This window comes from Mustela lutreola, chromosome 12, assembly GCF_030435805.1.
Source record: "Mustela lutreola isolate mMusLut2 chromosome 12, mMusLut2.pri, whole genome shotgun sequence".
Lineage (NCBI taxonomy): Eukaryota > Metazoa > Chordata > Mammalia > Carnivora > Mustelidae > Mustela > Mustela lutreola.
The window spans coordinates 7,312,032-7,330,377 of NC_081301.1; the positions used below are offsets into that span (position 1 = coordinate 7,312,032).

Here is an 18,346-nt window from a genome sequence, read left to right on the forward strand (position 1 = left end):
AAAAGCATATTAAGAAAATCATAAGGGGTGCCTGGATGGCTAAGATGGTTGGGCGTCTGCCTTCAGTTCTGGGTCATGATCTCTGGGTTCTGGGATTGAGCCCCATGTGGGGCTCCTGGCTGGCTCTGCAGGGAGCCTACTTCTCCCTCTCCCTCTCCTGTGTGCTCTCTCTCTCTCTCTCTCTCAAATGAATGAATAAAATCTTAAAAAAAAAAATAAAATTATAAGGAAGAGATAATACATTCAAAGTACTATGCTATATTTATTTTTTTCAAGAAAATCCACATAGAAGTGGACCTGTGCAATTCAAACCCACCTTGTTTGAGGCTCAGCTGTATACTAAGATTCTTAAACTATTAAGAGAGTATCAGTTAAGGTCGGTGTGATATGTTAAAGAGGTATACGTTATTATAATCTCTAAAGCTACCGTAGGAAAGAGAGAGTTGGCTTGTAAGCTAAGGAAAGAGACAAAATGGAATCATAGATCATACTCAACTGACCAAAAAGAAGGGAGAAAGAAAAGGAACAAAGAACAGATGAGACAAACAGAGCAAAGCAGCGGACCAAAAAAAAAAAACCAAAACAAAACAAAACAAAAAAAACCCAAAAAACAAAAACACAACACACACACACACACAGCAAGATGGTAGATTCAAACCCAACCATATCAGTAACAACAGTAGATATAAGTGGCCTAAACATCCCATTTAAAAGGTAGAGAATGGGTGGCTCAGACTTTAAGTGTCTGCCTTTTTCTCAGGTCATGATCCCAGGGTCTTGGGTTGAGTCCTGCATCAGGTCTCCCTGCTTGGCAGGAAGCCTGCTTCTCCCTCACCTGCTTCTCCTGCTTGTGTTCCCTCTCCTGCTGTCTCTCTGTCAAATAAATAAATAAATAAGATCTTTAAAAAAAATTAAAAAATTAAAAATAAAAGGTAGGGGGCGCCTGGGTGGCTCAGTGGTTAAAGCCTCTGCCTCCAGCTCAGGTCATGATCCGGGAGTCCTGGGATCGAGTCCCACATTGGGCTCTCTGCTCAGTGGGGAGCCTGCTTCCCACCCACCCTGTGTGTCTCGCTGCCTACTTGTGATCTCTATCAAATGAATAAATAAACTATTAAAAAAATAAAAATAATAAAAGGTAGAGAACATCAGATTGGATTAAAAAGGCAAAATATAGCCTTATGTTGTCTATAAGAAACTTATTTTATTTTATTTTATTTATTTATTTTTTTAAGATTTTATTTATTTATCAGAGAGAGAGAGGGGGAGAGAGAGAGAGCACAGGCAGACAGAATGGCAGGCAGAGGCAGAGGGAGAAGCAGGCTCCCTGCTGAGCAAGGAGCCTGACGTGGGACTCGATCCCAGGACGCTGGGATCATGACCTGAGCCGAAGGCAGCTGCTTAACCAACTGAGCCACCCAGGTGTCCCAAGAAACTTATTTTAAATGGAGAGATACAAATAAGTTAAAAATTAAAGAAAGGATGGGGTGCCTGCGTGGCTCAGTTGATTAACCGACCGTCTTTGGCTCAGGTCATGATCCCAGAGCCTTGGGATTGAGTCCCACAACCTGCTCCCTGCTCAGCAAAGAGCAAAGAGTCTGCCTCTCCCTCTGACCTTCTCCTCTCTCATGCTCTCTCTCTCTCTCATTCAAATAAATAAATAAATAAAATCTCAAAAAAAAAAAAAAAAAAGAAAGAAAGGACAAAGATCCATGTTCATCATATTAATCCAAAGAAAAGTAGAGCAGCTATATGACATTACACAAAGTAGATTTCAGAGCAAAGAATGTTATCATGGGCATTTCATAATAATAAAAGGGTCAATGCAGAAAGAGGACATAATCTTAAATGTTTCTGTACCACATTACAGAGCCTCAAAAATACGCAAAGCAAAACCAACAACACTGCCAGGAAAAGGAGACAAGCCCTTTTCTGAATAACTGGTAGGACACGAAGACAGAAAGTCAGTAAGGATACAGAAGACTTGGGCAACACTATCAACCACCTTGATCTAACTGGCACTTCTTTTTTTTTTTTTTTAAAGATTTTATTTATTTATTTGAGAAACAGAGATCACAGGGCACCTGGGTGGCTCAGTGGGTTAAAGCCTCTGCCTTCGGCTCAGGTCATGATCCCAGGGTCCTGGAATCGAGCCCCACATTGGGCTCTCTGCTCAACAGGGAGCCTGCTTCCTCCTCTGACTGCCTCTCTGCCTACCTGTAATCTGTCTGTCAAATAAATAAATAAAATCTTTGGGAAAAAAACAAAAAAGAAACAGAGATCACAAGTAGGCAGAGTAGCAGGCAGAGAGAGAGGGAGAAGCAGGCTCCCTGCTGAGCAGAGAGCCTGATGCTGGGCTCGATCCCAGAACCCTGAGATCACGACCCGAGCTGAAAGCAGAGGCTTAACCAACTAAGCCACCCAGGCGGCCCCCTAACTGGCACTTCTAAGCCACTATCCGTGTGAACCAGCAGATGCATTCTTTTCAAGTACACATAGAACAGATTCTAGCTCACAAAACAGGTCTCACTAAATTTCAAAGGATTCAACACATGCAGAATCTGTTTTTTTTTTTCTTAATATTTATTTATTTGAAAGAGAGAGAATGAGAGTGAGCACAAGCAAGTAGAAGAGCAGAGGGAGAGGGAGAAGCAGACTCCCTGCTGAACAGAGAGCCCAACATGGGGCTCAATCCCAGGACCCTGGGATCATGACCTGAGCCAAAGGTAGATGCTTAACCGACTGAGCCACCCAGGTGTCCCCAGAATCTGGTTTTTGACCACAATGGAATTAAATTAAAAATCAATGACAGAACAATACCTGGAAAACACCTAAACTCTGGAAACTAAATAACCCAACTAAAAAATAATCCACGCGTCAAAGAGGAAATCAAAAGAGAAATCAGAAAGTATTTCCAATGGTGTGAAAGCAGAACGCATGAAAAGTTGTGGCAAGTAGCTTCTGCCATCAACTTCCCCTTCAAGAAAGCAGAAAACAATGTAAATCTGTAAACCCAGACTAGGCAGAAGAAAGGAAATTAAGGAGACAAAGAAGTAACCAAATCTTATTAATCTTAAAATCTGCATCAAAAAGACAGAGACACACGGAAACTTGTTCAATAGCATACTTTGTCGATATTGTTATTCTGAAGTACCTTCTTTTGTATCTTAGATTTCCCTGTGGCTTAATGCAGTACCTCCCTTTCCTTGTATCACAGCACCACCGAAACCAGTGGTTATCTGGGGAAACATTGCTTTCTTTTGGGTTACAAGCAATTCCTATAATACAACGCTCCCACACTTAGCTTTCTGGCATACGAGAAATCACCCAGGGCCAGAGACAGGGCTGGCAAGTGTAACCCTTCCGTAGCTGCTGCTTATACACAGAACAGAACCTGGGTAGGATAAGGCTAATTGCCAGCAGAAGTTACCCACTCTTCCCAGAATCCAGGAAACAAGACTTGCCGGATAAAACAGGATCTCTGGTCCTCTGCACAGAAAATGCGCGATTCTAAGGGAATGGCTGCCCCCGCAGGAACCCACTCCAAATTACCCTGAGGAACTGCCCAGAGTGCAAAAGCCCCAGGGCAGGGCACAGAAGGACAGCCGGACATTCCTGAAGAGTCATACAACAACAAGGTGGCGAGATCTCCCAGGACTGAGTCCAAGGTGAGGACCCATGTCTCATGTCTATGGGTCTACCTACCTCCTACCTGTCTTAGAATTATTACCATTCGGAAGAGCTGTAGTCATAGGGAAGAATATTAACACTTAAAAAAAAATTTTATTCATTCATTCATTCATTCATTCATTCAGAGTGGGCAGGGCAGTGAGGGAGAGAGGATCTCAAGCAGACTCCAAGCTCAGTGCAGAGCCCGTTGTGAGATCATGACCCGGGCCCAAACCAAGAGCTGGAAGACGTTTAAGCAACTGAGCCACCCAAGTGCCCCAACACCTTTTTTTTTTTTTACATTGAAAAATGAAGCCAAATTTTCTGTGACAGAAAGCCAGACTGATTCGCTTTGAAATGAGGACTGGCTGGGCCAAGTAGGTTATATGGAGGCAAGGAGACGGAGCCAGGCACATTGGCTGGCCTCAGTGAAACCAGGGCATCGATAAGCATTCTGCAGTGATGAGGAAGGTGAAATCCCCTAGTTTATTTCCATTTTTGGAACCAGAACCAAAAAAAGAAATTCTAGCTTTGGCCACAAGTCCCCAAAGGAAACTCCTTTGACCGTGGGAAAGAGAAGTGCACTCTGGAGAAAACTCCTGGGGAGGCTTCTGTCTACTCCTGGTGACCAGCCAGTCCCCATAGAGGACCAGGTTCAAGGTCAATGCCTACTTAGATGCCTTTCTCTTTTCTCTAAAAGAAAGTCAGGGGCATACAAAATTAATCCAATTTTAAGCACAGGATTTTGAGATGTGACACCTAAAGGGTCTACAGAAGCACTAGGCCACATGGAACCACGCACGATTTTGTGTGTGCGCTCGCACAGGCAGGAAGGAGCCTGATTCTCCTTCAGATCAGATGTGTGCCCAGCGATAAGCGGGAGGGGCAGAATGAGTATGGTGGTATTGAGCCCAGCAGGTTTAAACCCAATCACTTGAAATGATCAGAAATTTCTCGACCAATCCAAAAGGGACCAGTGGGAGCCAAACCCAGCGCACATGCTGAGCCCACTTCTGCACCCACTTTATCTTCATTCACACTTTCCCTTCTCCCCCTCGAAAAGGCAAACCAGCAGATTTATTATTAAAGCAACACTAAATGTTTTCAGTTTCTTAAAGCCGGTTTCAGGAACACAGTCTAAAACTGAGATCGAAGGAACAGTGCAAAAATAGCTCTCCCCAGCTGTCTGCTCTGTGCGGAGGGGACGGACTTCAGAGAAGTGCCAGGACAGGGGTGGGAAACCCACCCGAATGCTGCCTTCGGCACAGGCCCGTCAGAGGTGCTGTGGGTGTGAAGGGCGGCCCAGAATCCTGTGGAGCATAACTGGTTTCTATCTTAAAAACAATTCAGAAAGGCCTTTTTTTTTTTAAAGCTACAGATTTATCAGATGCTATCTTTACTCCTTATACAGGTTAAAGAGCCTCCAGCAAAAGACTACACCCCCCTCCCACCACGTGAATGAAAAAAGGGAAAGTTAATGGAGTCCATAAATGCATCACTAAGGGTGCTCCAAGGGCATTACCTCCCCCGCTGTCTGCAGGACGCAGTCTGTGCCCATTCTAAACTCTCCTCTGCCTGCCCCCCCCCCCCCCCCCCCCGTTTTCACCAATGGCATTTCAATAGCTTTTGAGAGTTTTCCCACACAATACAGGTGGTTTTCTTTGTGTTTTGGTAAGAAGTCTCAAGTCTGATTCCAGCCTAGGAGGGAGGGCTGGGGCAGAGGAGGCACGAGGTGGACGGTAACAGCTTGAAAGGCTTCCCAATGCCGCAGCAGGAGCAGGGACAGCCACCATCTCCAGTTTCCCCTTTGGCCCTAGAAAATGAGTCATGACTCCACCTCCTTTTCAAGCTTCCGGGCCTAGGCCTAGAGTTTAAAGGAGATAAGAAGCTCCTTGGGTTCTAGTTTTGTTCTCCATTTATGTACTTTAAAGAAAGGTGCACCTTTAAGACAACTTTTTGTTCGTCTGTCTTAAGTATTGTGTTGGGTCTTTTATATCCCGTATTTAGGAAGACTGTGCCTATCACTTGAGTCTCTGCATCCTGAGCACCATCGGGGGCCCTAAAATGCTGAGCTGGTGTCAATGTCAGAAACTGTGAAAATAAAAGTTGCAAAGTCTTTGAGGGCTGAAGTATATACAGCCGCAGAAGCGAGGGGGCAGGGCAGGCAGAGCGAAATTGGGCCGAGTTGATATCCTGGGCTCCGAGACTGCCTTTGCCTCTAACCAGCCCAACTTCTGGGTCTCAGTCCTGCTTCTGCAAAATAACGAGGTTGGTGAGCTCATCCTCGAAGGTATGAAGGCAGCTCCACTGGAAGCTTCCAGTTTTACAACTTCATAGTTAACTTTCAGATTTGAGAAAAGGCCATCCAGGGCTCAGGATACGGGCAACAGGCTCTTGAGAGAACATAAGGGCCCAGTCCCATCCAGGGAAACATTTGGGCCAAAGACATCCTTTTTAAAGATTTTATTTATTTATTAGTGAGAGAGAGAGAAGAGGAGCAGAGGAGAGGGACAAGCTGACTCTGCGCTGAGCACAGAGACCCTTAGGGGTGGGGGTGGGGGCGAGATGGCGGTTGGCTCCCAAGACCCTGAGATCACCTGAACCGGAATCAAGGTGGCTCAGTTGGTTGAGCAACTGCCTTTGGTCATGATCCTGGGACATCCTAGGATTGAGCTTAGGATCCAGCTGCCTGCTTAGCAGGGGGTGGGCTTCTCCCTCTGACTCTCCCCCTCTCATGCCCCATCTCGCAAATAAATGGGTAAAATCTTAAAAAAAAAAAAAAAAAAAAAAAAAAAAAGGTCGGACAATTAGGACAATTAACTAACTGAGCTGCACAGGTGTCCCGGGGCTGAAGACACAAAGACCTGCTCCGGCATACAGTGACTCTACCCCTTCAGAGACTCTAGGGATCTGCGGCTACAGGGTTTGTTTCCATCTTCCTAATGTCTTTAGGGGAGAGACTTCCCACAACCTACACTTGTGCTCCCCAACTGCTAAAGGCCCTCCCAGCTGGTGGGAGACACCCCCACCCCCGCACCTGGGTACTACACAACCTTGACCCCTGAGGTCCGCCACACATTCTCCTTCCTTCTGTCCCACTCTTCACCCAAACCATCTGGGAAAAACTGCAGGTGGTTAGAACCAATTCTGGTCATCTTATTTCCAAAGACTGGGTGCAAAAGTCACTTTTGTTGAACGCCTGGGTGCCAGAAATGGTGCCAGGTTCGTTACATACTCTGTCTAATTTCATCCCACAGCCACTGTATGAGGCAGGTCTTCCTATGCCACGTTTCTGATTAGGAAACTGGGGCGTGGAGGGGTTGAGTAATGGGCTCAAGGTCACAGGGCTGGCAAGCTGCAGAAGAAACAGTATTCAAATCCAGATGTAGACCACAGATCTTGTACTGGGTGTTTTGTTGTTATTTTAAAGTTAATTTATTTAAGTAATCTCTACACCCAACAGGGCACTCCAACTCAAGAGCCCAAGATCAAGGGTCGCCTGCTGTCTTCTGACTGAGCCAGCCCCGCGCCCCTGCACTGGGATTTTGACTGAGATAAAATCCACACACTGTACAAATCACTCATTTATAGAACTCAATGGTTTTTAGTATAGTCACAAATACATGCGACCATCACCATGGTCAGCTGTAGAACATTTTCTCGCCTCAAAAAGAACCCCCAAGCCCTTCCTATTATCACCTGCCTATCTCCCCCTTTCCCCTCCCAAGTCTAGGCAACCAACCACTAGTCTACTTTCTGTCTTTACAGCTTTCCCTACGCTGGGCTTCCATAAAAATGGATCATGTAATACATGGTCTTTGTGACTGGCTTCTTTGACTTAGTGTCATGTTTCCATGGGAGTCTGTACTCCCAGGATATCCTGCTTCAGATGAGGGACCTCAAAAAGTATGGACAGCGTATCACATGAGAAATTCATGATGAAACCTGGTTCGAGCATTCAGATCACGGAATGGGGTGGATGGCCAACTGTGAAGGATGCCACAGGAGGAAAGCTCCCCACACTGGGTGTGAAGCTGGCCTATGATGGCCGGTGACCTTTCCCAAGACTAAATTCTTTGATTTTGCCAAGTTCACATTAGTATAAGAAAGGGTTAAAAATGAAAAGTTTACTCAGACTTAAGTTTAATGAGACTAGTCCAATATGGATAAGTACAATTTTGTTAATTAAACTCATCCTGGAGCTGTACTCAGCAGGACTGAAAATGAGAATGAGCAAAGCTTGTTTGTTTTGTTTTTGTTTTTGAGAATGAGCAAAGCTTTTGTTTCTCTCAATCCCCTGTGGTTCCTGTGAGGCTTCAACAGTTAAGGACCCCCTGAACATCACAGGAATTCGTTCCGCAGAAGCTCCAAACGAGGCCTGTTCTGGTCTATTCCCACTTATCGTTTGGTCTTAGGATTGGATACCGGATTCTGCCATTCCAAATATCTTAATGGAAAAAACCCTTCTCCTTGACTTGACAATTACTTCAAGCCAGGAACCAATTTCTCAACCATACAACACAATTACTTTCATCTGTGAACTCAATCCAAACTGAGTAGCATTTTTCTTTTTCTAATGGGCCATTATATTTCACCAAATGTTGCCTAGCCCTTGTTCTGCAGATGCTCTTACCTAAGTCTGGCTATGTAGGTGAGCACCATCCCCATAAATGGCCAGAAATTTACAAAGTATACAGTTCAACAGCACTGTCTGATTAAGCAACACCAACTTGACATTAATGGTCTTTCAGTTATTTTGTTCTTTCAAGTCAACAGAGATTGCCTCCCGTCCAGGTCAAGGAGAGAATTAGGGCAGGGAGGATTCCCAATCTTTGATAAGATAATCTCCAGATAATCTTGAAATCTATTTTGGGAATAACAGATGTGGTTCTAACTGGATCTTTCTCGAGTTCTTCCCAAAGCCCCGGGCTGGAACTCTTCACGTGTCCCTCATAAACACCTGGTATAATTACGGAGTCGAGCAGGAATCAGAAGGCAGTTCTGGTTGCTTCTCTGGTGTGATTCCCTAGTGGCCCAATCCGTTTTGAGGTTGTTTCACAGTCTGTCGGGACCTCTGCTCCTTCCTCTGTAAAATGGGCATGAAAATAGTCTTGCTTCCTTCACTAAGTTACTATGGAGCTCAGACTCAATGGCACATGGACAAATCTCTGAGGAAGCAAACTCGACCATCTTCTAGAATCCTCACCTGCATTAAATACCAGTCTTTAAGAGGGCCCGTGAGCCTCAGCTAAAGGGACAACTGTTTGCGTGTCACACAGCTTGTGTTCTTTCTCCGGTCGGTTGCCTGAGTTCTAGCCTAGGTTTTAAATTTGTTTTAAAACAAAGATTGTGTTTGGTCACATGAAACTGCCTTAAATAGGCAATCTAAAATTAGCTCCAGCTGAAGCCTCAACTCCAAAGTCACTACCGGTGTCGTCATCTCTTTTCTTTCTTTAATAAGCCCTGCCCCTCTTTTGTCCCAGGACGGGCTTCTGGCTCACATGCCCTTCACAAAGAAAATTTCCCTGGCTGGCTGCCATGGGTTTCTCTGCCCATTTCCATTTTAAGTAATTTTTCCTCAACTGTCCCAATTTCTTCCGAAATAAAGGCAGGTGCCCCAAACAGCTGGTTCATGTCTAAAGAAAACTTGACTTGACTTGTAGGCTGGCCAGAGGCTTTGTGTGGTCACATGGCCTGGGTTCACACCACCCACTGAGCAGCACTCACAGTGGGTTCCTGCGCAAACCCTGGCATCTCGGACTGGTCCTCTGGGTCTCACGAAACAGCTACCAAAGTTTGATGTTGTGTTTTTCAATGCCTAGTCCTACGGCGGATGACCCATTTCAAACCAAAGGGCCCCCCCATTCCCTTTTGGCTTTGCTAGTTCCGCTCAACTCCAGCACTGCTTTTTCTATGTGTAGCTCATACTGACAGAATTTCAACAGGAAGTGGTATGGGGGGGTTTATGAGGGGGGCTGTCTTCCTGTGGCCCAGTTATTTACAAAAAGGCAGGTTCTCTAATACTTCAACCATTTGCCACAAGGGCTAACTTGTGTATAAATGAATACAATGGATCATCCCCAATTTCTCTCAAGCTGCACAATAATTTAACTTATTTAAAAGCCGAGTTGTAGAAACAGAATCCACATGAAATCCACACACCAAAAGAATGATGAAGAATGGTTTCATATCACAGAACTGAGATCAGTCACAGAGTGGAGGACTTTAGAGCCAATGTGACAATGTGACCCAAAGGGGCAAAGCTCCCTTTGGTTTAATTAAAAAAAACTTCCTTTTAACGCTGGAAAGAAAAATGAGCACTTTCTCCTGATCTGCCCTTACAGATTTACTGCCAAAAAAAAAAGGATTAGCATCAGTATTACATGTATCATGAATCACAGTTGAGGCACAAAGCATGCATAAATATTGAATAACGCCTGCAGCCAGATGCCCTTGATATGCCTGGCAGCATGTCAGGTGGTGGGTTCACAGACGCAGAAAGGTTCACCTAGGCTCACACTTCCCCGAGCCCTGAAAGCAACAGACCCTCTGAGTTTAGCCATTCTATCTTTTCAGGCGACATTCATCAGATATGTATGGAAAAATATCTAGGGGTGCCTGAGTGGCTCAGATAGTTAAGTGTCTGCCTTCCACTCAGGTCACGATCTCTGGGTCCTGGGATCGAGCCCTGCATTGGGCTCCCTGCTCAGTGGGGAGTCTGCTTTTCCTTCTTTCTCTCCCCTCTGTTCATGCTCTCTCTCAAATGAATAAAATCTTAAAATATATATATATATCTAGCTCACAACACTGTTTTGTGTAAAATGCAGGAGAAAAAACTTGTCTCTAAGCCTCTTGGACTTGGCCAAAGATTCTGTCTTACATAGTGTTCCTCTCTGTCTTCTAGGCTGATCCCAAGTAAGTTAAATACTTTAGATGTTGATCAAATATACTATGGGCAGGAGTTAAGAACACCTGAGATACACCCACCTGACCAACAAATGAGTTCAAATTCACTGGTGTTTGTTCAGATTCTTTTCATACTAGGCTATGAAAGATTCTCTGTTGTATGCACAAATGAACCAAACAAACACAGAAGAGAAACAGGTCACAAGGTCAACTATTTGGAAGTTCTAGCCCTGGCTGGAAATCAGGTTAGGCCACAATAAACGAAATATCTGGGAAGGGTACCTGCGGCTACCAAACCAGGCTGGAGAAACACCAGGAGAGACAGAAGGCGAAGGGATGAGCCTCTGCTTCAGGTTCTTATAAAGAAAGGACAGCACTGGGGCACCTGGGTGGTTCAGTGGGCTAAAGCCTCTGCCTTTGGTTCAGGTCCTGATCCCAGGGTGCTGGGATCCAGCCCCGACACTGGCTCTTGGCTCAGCAGGGAGCCTGCTTCGTACTTTCTCTCTGCCTGCCTCTGCCTACTTGCGATCTCTATCTGTCAAATAAATAAATAAAATCCTTAAAAAAAAAAGAAAGAAAGAAAAAAAAAAAGGACAGCACTTCCCTTTCTAGCAGGCCCAGATGGCCCTTCTGTCTCCCCATACCTCCTGGCCAAACCCCATTCCAGGAGTAACAATATCCCTTTCTAGGTGTGCAATACTTCCACGTTTAGCAAGAATTCCTCTGCCTTGGATTCTTTCACTTTAGATCACGATCCCATCTTCTGGATAAGCCTGTTGGTGGGGATGAGCCTAAACCAGGAGAACTGTCAGTCCTCAGCCACCTCCTCACAGATCTGCCTGAAACCCCAGTTCCCATTTTTTCTACTCCCACATGCTTGTGAGAGCAACCAGATCAGGGCCCACGGCTGGCATGGAAATGAGAAGGGAAGGGAGCGGTGCCGCTAGAGGATGGATGAAATAGTCAATGCGGGGGCACTAAGCTTAGCTTCTTGGGGTCAGGAGGTGACAAAAGGCGGACTGCCGAGACTTGGCCTTCTACTCTGGGGAAAGACTGAGCAAAAAAGCTATTCGTTCATCAGATAGCCCCAGAGAGCGCCCACCTGTGCCTAGGAAGAGCGTTTTCCCCCAGACCAAGTGCCCACAGAGGTCAAAAGGCAGCTCCACTTCCACCAGGGTATATACATGGGGGGGGGGGGTGGTCCCTCCCAGCCCAAGGGGCCGTCCACCACACCTGCCACGCTCCAGGTGCTGCTCAAGAAGCCGGGTCGTTCACACCTACCACCAAGCAGCCCAGACCTGTCACCCCGACCGCGCCGGGAGGAACTGGGGCGCGAAGGGGCCCCCTCCCAGCTCGCGCGGACTGTGCGCGCCGCCTACCCGGAGCTCGCCCTCCGTGCGGTGCAGTCCCAGGCGCCGCAGCCCCACGGCCAAGTCGTTGACACACAGGCCGCCGTCGCGGTTGACGTCGAGAGTCTGGAACAGGCTCCACAGGCGCAGCCGGTGGTCCGGGCCCCCGCAGACGGCGCCGCCGCACGGGTCCACGGACGCCGGCGACGAGGCGGGCGACGAGGCGGCGGAGGCGGCGTCCGGCGGCGGGGAGGCCACGCAGCGGCACAACACACTGCTCACCATCGGGCGCGAGGCAGGGGCGCCGGGCGCGGAGCGGAGGCGGCTGGCCGGCGGGGAGAACACGGAAGACACGCGGGAGTCCCCAGACGGCGAGCGCGGGCTGCTAGAAGCCGGCAAGCTGGCGGGAGGGGCCGCTTCCGGGAGCCCCGCCCCACCGCCCGCCGCCTCGTTGGCCACGCCCCCAGGCGGGGCGGGGGCCAGTCACAGGCCCGGACGGCCACTCGGCCGGGGCGGAGCCTCCTGGAGGACCGCCCACGCCGCCCCGGACAGCCTGGATCAATGGGGAAGGCGGAGCGATCCCCGCTCAGCCTGCTGCCGATTCAAACTGAAGGAGGCGGGGATTGGCTGAGCAGGCCCGTGAGAGGAAATCAAGCTGCGATAGGCAGAAGTTCTGTAATTAGCCGGCGGAAGGCCCCGTGTCCAATTTCCATTGAGAAACGCTGTTTGGACTCAGGCAATCGTAAGGATGGGAGGAGCGGTCGTGTACAGAGACCTCGTAGTCTCCGGTGGGAAATAGGGTTTGTGTGAGGAGCAACCGTGAGCTGCGGCTGCGAAAGCAGAGTTTGCTTCCGTGAGTGGAATTAAAAATTGGCTAGTGGCTCAAGGCCGAAAGCACTCAGGTATCCTCGGGAGGCCGGGTTTTGGTACTCTAACTCCCTAAACCGCCAATAAAGTAGCTGAATTTAACGGCGTAATAGCCGTAATGCTGACGATTGAAGGACAGAATGATTTTCCAATGGAAGTGAATAAAGGCAGGTGGGCGGAGCGCTCTGTAGCGACAGACACACTTTTAGACCAATGACGAGGCCAATTCCAGTAAGTAGGCGTGCTCTTCGGTTGAAAGACAGATCAAAAGAACCAGTGATCTAAGTGACGTTTGAGCCCCGACCAACCAGGAGGGCGGGTTACTCCGGAGAAGCTCTGGGAGGCGGGAAGAGGGGAAGTGGGCGGATCTCCGCACACCCCGGCGGAAGAGGCAGATTCAGGAAGCCATTACGCAGCTGGCTGGCAGCGGCCGGGCCGGTCGGGGCTGGGCCCTACGCACTTTGCGTAGCGAGGGGGGTTACCAAAGGCCTGGTGCTTGGCCTGGGGCAAGCCCGGCCTATCCCCTGTTGGGGGGGGGGTGGATGAGGGGAGAGGCTGGGGAGGAAGAGACGGGGAATTGGGGCGTTTGAAGGGATTATAATTTCTTTAAAAAGGGGGGTGGGGAGAGGCCATGGCCGTCCCAGCCAAGAAGAGGAAGATGAACTTCTCTGAGCGAGAGGTGGAGATCATCGTGGAAGAGCTGGAACTGAAGAAGCACCTGCTGGTGAACCACTTCAATGCCGGGGTCCCTCTGGCTGCCAAGAGTGCCGCCTGGCACGGCATCTTGAGAAGGGTCAACGCTGTGGCCACCTGCCGCAGGGAGTTGCCTGAGGTCAAGAAGAAGTGGTCTGACCTCAAGACCGAGGTCCGTCGCAAGGTTGCCCAGGTCCGGGCAGCGGTGGAGGGTGGCGAGGCCCCAGGGCCCACTGAGGAGGATGGAGCAGGCGGGCCTGGGACAGGTGGTGGCAGTGGTGGCGGTGGCCCAGCCGTAGCCCCCGTCCTGCTCACCCCCATGCAACAGCGCATCTGCAACCTGCTGGGCGAGGCCACCATCATCAGCTTGCCCACTACCACAGAGATTCACCCCGTGGCCCTCGGACCCACAGCCACTGCAGCTGCAGCCACGGTCACCCTGACACAGAGTGAGTGACCTCTCCCACCCAGTCTGTCGTGCATAAATGGGAAGGGCCAGCCACAAGCCGGGGTGGCCTGGGGAAGGTTGGCTGCCAGGGGTCAAAGGTCAGACGGGCGTCTTGGAAGACCGAGAGGCCTTCCGAGAGCTCGCCGGACAGAAGCGATCCTGTTCTCTTTGGGATTTCCTCAGCACGCAGTCTGGGCTTCTGCTGAGCTGGATTGCTCTCACCTGTTTTGCCGCCATTCGTGTCATGACTGACGGAACGATGTAGTCCTTGAAGACAGGGACCTGTCTGTGTCCCCACAGGATTTACCGCAGGGCCTGGCACATAGTAGGCGGTCAGGACATACTTGTCGAATGACTAGACAGATGGGAGTATTAATACCCAAGTAAGACATCGAATCTGGACAAAGACATTCTGGGTTTTTAGTGTGGGGAACATTCATCGGGCCCTGCCCAGAAACCTCATGCTTCCTTGGGTTCATCTAGTCCCTCCTTCCTCCTCAGACAATCGTGCTTATTTCTTACTCCTCAGACCTTGTGCTTGGCACTGGGATTACCAAGGTGTTCAAAATAGGACAGATAAGACACACACACGAATAACTGGACTGTCAGTTGACTCGAAGGGCTCAGGAGAGGAAGGGGCTTCCTGGCTGGGGTGGGGACTCAGAGCCGATGTTGGCACCGAAGGGTAGAGAAAACAACCACGGAGGCCCAAACAGCCCACCCAGAATTCCTTTCAAAGCTTCTCAGTTATGAATGACAATGGTTTGGTTGGCCTTTTTAGTTCAGACAAGGGTTTGTACCAGTGACTGTTAACTGCTCTTTTGTGCTGGGCTATGACCCGCATCGGTCAGTGATTCTCAGTGGGGCTTGGGAGAACTGGGTGTATGAGTGAGTGCCATCCCGTCCCCCTGCGGTCGTATTTTCTAAGGATATCCAGGTGGGAAAGAGGATCAAACACTGGTCTAAATGTCTTGTCCTTCTAGAACAAGAAGGACCTGTGACCTGTAGGTATCAAGCAGACGGGAAGCATTTACTGGTCCCTTCCGCAACTGCTGTCTCACTCCGGCCTCCTCTTCTGTTTAGGCGTAAAAGGAGGGAGATAGGACTAGTGTGGCTACCATCAGTTCTGGGAGAGTCCCACCCAAGATGGTAGCTGCGTGCCAGCCCTGCAGGGAGCGTGTGGCCCTGCCTTAATTAGCTGGAAGCATCCCACTGGGGTGGTGACGAGCAAGTGGGACTCCGGTGTTCTGGAGACCTGGGTTTGCTTCCTGGACCTGCTGAATAAACTGACCTTAGTTAGGCAAGTCACTGCGTGTTTTTGAGTCTGTTTTCTCACCTCCAAATATGAGCATGACAGTACCTGCCTCTTGGTGACATTGTGAGGAGTTAACGAGTGCAAAGGGCTTAGCACAGTGCCTGACACACAGTGGGTGCTCTCAATTTTTTGCTAGTATTGTTATTAGCAGCTTTGCTTCTGCCAGATCTGGGGCCGGCCCTTTGGTTACCAAGCAGATTCTAAATGCTTTAGGCTCTAGATTTATATGAGGAAGGCTATAAAGCCGGAGGAGACCAGAATTTCCCCGGAACAGGGCTTAATGGCCTCCTCTCCCCCTGCCCCGGCCCCCATGTGGCCCGCTTCGTTCATTCTAGAAGGTGACCTGCCACTGCCTCTGCTCTTCCCCACAGTCCCCACGGAGACCACCTATCACACGCTCGAGGAGGGAGTGGTAGAGTACTGCACAGCGGAGGCCCCTCCACCGCTGCCAGCCGAGGCCCCCGTGGAGATGATGGCCCAGCACGCTGACACCTCGGTCAAACCCCAGGCGCTCAAGAGCCGCATCGCCCTCAACTCGGCCAAGCTGATCCAGGAGCAGCGGGTCACCAATCTGCACGTGAAGGAGATTGCGCAGCACCTGGAGCAGCAGAATGACCTGCTGCAGATGATCCGCCGCTCCCAGGAGGTGCAGGCCTGCGCCCAGGAGCGCCAGGCCCAGGCCATGGAGGGCACCCAGGCGGCGCTGAGCGTCCTCATCCAGGTCCTCCGGCCCATGATCAAAGATTTCCGCCGCTACCTGCAGAGCAACACACCCAACCCCACGCCCCCCTCGGAGCCCGGACAGGTGGCTCAGAACGGGCAGCCCGACAGCATCATCCAGTGAGGGCAGGGGCTGCGACGACCTTCTGCTGTGATTGGATGGCACCACTGTGGTCTTGGAAGTGGGTTTTGTGACTGGCCTTAGGCCATGTGGCCAGCCCTCTCTTGGATGGCCTGTTCGGGGTCCACGGTTTCTGAGAAGTGAAGGAGATTGAGAAGAACTTGTTGGGCTCCTGGGACCCCAACTGTTCCTACCCCCACCCACCACCCCTTGAGCTGCCTGGCGAAGAGCCTGAAGGTTGGCTAGGTGGGGGTTGGGCGCTGGTGATTCTACACATGGTGTCACACGCCAGGGCTTGCGACAGGAGCCACTCTGTCTAGAATGCCTGGAAGGGAGGTTCTCACTGGGAGCTGTCTCACAGCTGGGGGTTGGGGGCGGGGGTCCTGTGCTGAAAGGCTCCCCCACCCCACAGTGTCATCAATGTGATAATGTCCGTGGAGCGGGTAGTGGCCCAGTACCTTCTTCCTGCCTTGGGAGGCAGAGTCACTGGGCCTGAGCAGGAAGCTCCACCCCTTTTCTCCTTCCCACTGTGCCTCCGTTCTCAGGGGACTCCGGTCCATCTGTGCTCTCTCCACCCCCCACACCTCTCCGGGCCTCGCAGGGGGGCCCTCGCTATCCCCCCCCCTCCCCCTCCCAGCTAGCTCTGCAGCTGCACCCAGGATGCAGCCGGCTGGGCTCAGGGATGCTGGGTGTGCTGGGGACGGCCTGGCCCCCATCCGGTCTTCCACTGCGCCTGGGGCAGCCTGACAGCTTTTGACTCAGGACGAGCATTAGGCTCTGGGTGCTGTGAATCTGAGAGAAAACAGACCAGCTTGGAACACTGTTGCTCCCCTGCAGTGGGTCTGAGGTGACCACGTGGCTTCTTCCAGAAAGCTTGCTTCAGGCCAGTTGTATTTCTGTATGCCTACCCCTCCTGGGAAGGGGTGCAGCTCCGGCCACACCCGTCCTCTTCTCTCTACTGACTGCACGATTCCGACACTCGGCGTGGGGGAAAAAGAAAAAAAAAGTGGGGGAAAAGGCATCATGCCCCGGATTCCCTCTCACATTATTGGGCGCCTCATGTTCTTGCGAGACCCCCACTGACTGGTGAGGTGTGTCTCCAGGCCTGCTTGGGCCCGAATGTTTGAGGTGGGAGAGCCGAAGCTGGCCTAAGAAGCAGGACCTTGACTTCTGTGCTCGAGGAAGAGCAGACTGACCTCGGAATGCCGAAGGAGGTATCGTGCCCTGTTCTGTCTTGACGCTCTCTCCCGTTCTGGAGGGAGTTTACCCAGGTAGCATTTATCCGGTTCATTTTCCGAATCGCCCTGGATCACTCAGACCCTTGCATTTTCCCAGATCATTCCCCAGGACTGCCATCTTGCTGCCGATGCCTTGGCTGCACATGACCAGTGGTGATAGCTCGAGGCTCCAGAGCTCAGCTGAACGATCAAGGTGCTGCCCTTCTGGGCATCGTGGCTCACTCCACTGTTGCCGTTGTGGGAAGATGCCCCCAAAGACGGTTGGGAAGTGACTGTCGTATGGCCAGCCTCTCTGTGGAGGACAAGTGTCGCGTCAGCTAGGGAGCAATGGAGAGGAATCCGGCCGGTAAGGAGGTGGGTGATGGAAGGAAAGCTCCCCAGTGGGGCTGGAAAGCAGGAGCCCCTGGCAGCCTGAGCTTCCTCCCTCCATGGAGCCTGATCCCCCGGCAGGGAAGCTCTGGGGCCTTCCTGAGGCTTTGCCGCTCGGTTTGGCTTTTCTCTGGGGTTGGCATTCTGAGCCACTACTGCATCGGTTCCAATTGGGTATAAAGAGGAGGCCTGGATCTCTTAAACTCACCGCTTCTTTCAGGTCATAATTTTAAATTAAAACTATATCACTTTTTTTACACATATCTGTGTCTGCGTCTTTGTCCTTATTGGTTATATATATAAAAGAGATATGGGCTGGCAGAGACCAGGGGCTGGCACAAGATGGCCCACAGGTCAATTTTAGTATATGTGCTGCCGAAGCGAGCACGGCCCATGGGTGAAAACCGGCCCCCCACCTGTCTTTGTAAATAAAGTTTTATTGGAACAGTCACACCCCTTCATTTACTTAAAGTCTGTGGCTGTTTTTGTGCTACAGTAGTAAAGTTAAGTAATTGTGGCAGAGACCTCTGGCCCTTTACAGAAAAGCCTGCCTATCTCTGGTTTGGAGTAATGTCTGAGAATCTGGATGAAAGTTACCTGGGCTGGTAAACATATCCCAAACCCAACCAGAAGAGACTCCTGGAGGAAGAGCTC

The 18,346-nt window shown here is 50.2% G+C and overlaps 2 protein-coding genes across 5 annotated transcripts in view; one reads left to right on the forward strand and one right to left on the reverse strand.

Moving 5' to 3' along the window:
• SLC25A25 (solute carrier family 25 member 25) overlaps positions 1–12,347 on the reverse strand; it is a 33,456-nt gene extending 21,109 nt beyond the window's left edge. For 2 of the 3 annotated variants that reach the window (XM_059141911.1, XM_059141907.1), the window contains exon 1: positions 11,952–12,346. In XM_059141911.1, the coding sequence (XP_058997894.1) occupies positions 11,952–12,206 (255 nt within the window). In that variant the 5' untranslated portion in view covers positions 12,207–12,346. Of the gene's footprint in view, positions 1–11,951 lie in introns of all 3 variants that reach the window. The other variant, XM_059141905.1, reaches the window with a different exon arrangement.
• An 825-nt stretch (positions 12,348–13,172) lies between these two features.
• On the forward strand, positions 13,173–17,953 carry NAIF1 (nuclear apoptosis inducing factor 1). 2 transcript variants are annotated; one of them, XR_009346461.1, is made up of 3 exons: positions 13,173–13,930; positions 15,616–17,299; positions 17,421–17,953. XR_009346461.1 is itself a non-coding variant. In XM_059142615.1 (2 exons), the coding sequence occupies exons 1-2, from the start codon at positions 13,420–13,422 to the stop codon at positions 16,086–16,088; spliced, it is 984 nt and encodes a 327-aa protein (XP_058998598.1). In that variant the 5' UTR covers positions 13,173–13,419; the 3' UTR covers positions 16,089–17,953. The 2 variants fall into 2 exon arrangements, 1 of the variants encoding a protein (XP_058998598.1); XM_059142615.1 differs by having other exon boundaries at positions 15,616–17,953.
• Positions 17,954–18,346: the final 393 nt, after the last annotated feature.

Coding starts and splice junctions, on each gene's coding strand:
- NAIF1 (XM_059142615.1), top strand. CDS start 13,420: ATGGCCGTCCCAGCCAAGAAGAGGAAGATGAACTTCTCTGAGCGAGAG. Junction 13,931..15,615: donor CACGGTCACCCTGACACAGA/GTGAGTGACCTC, acceptor TCTTCCCCACAG/TCCCCACGGAGACCACCTAT.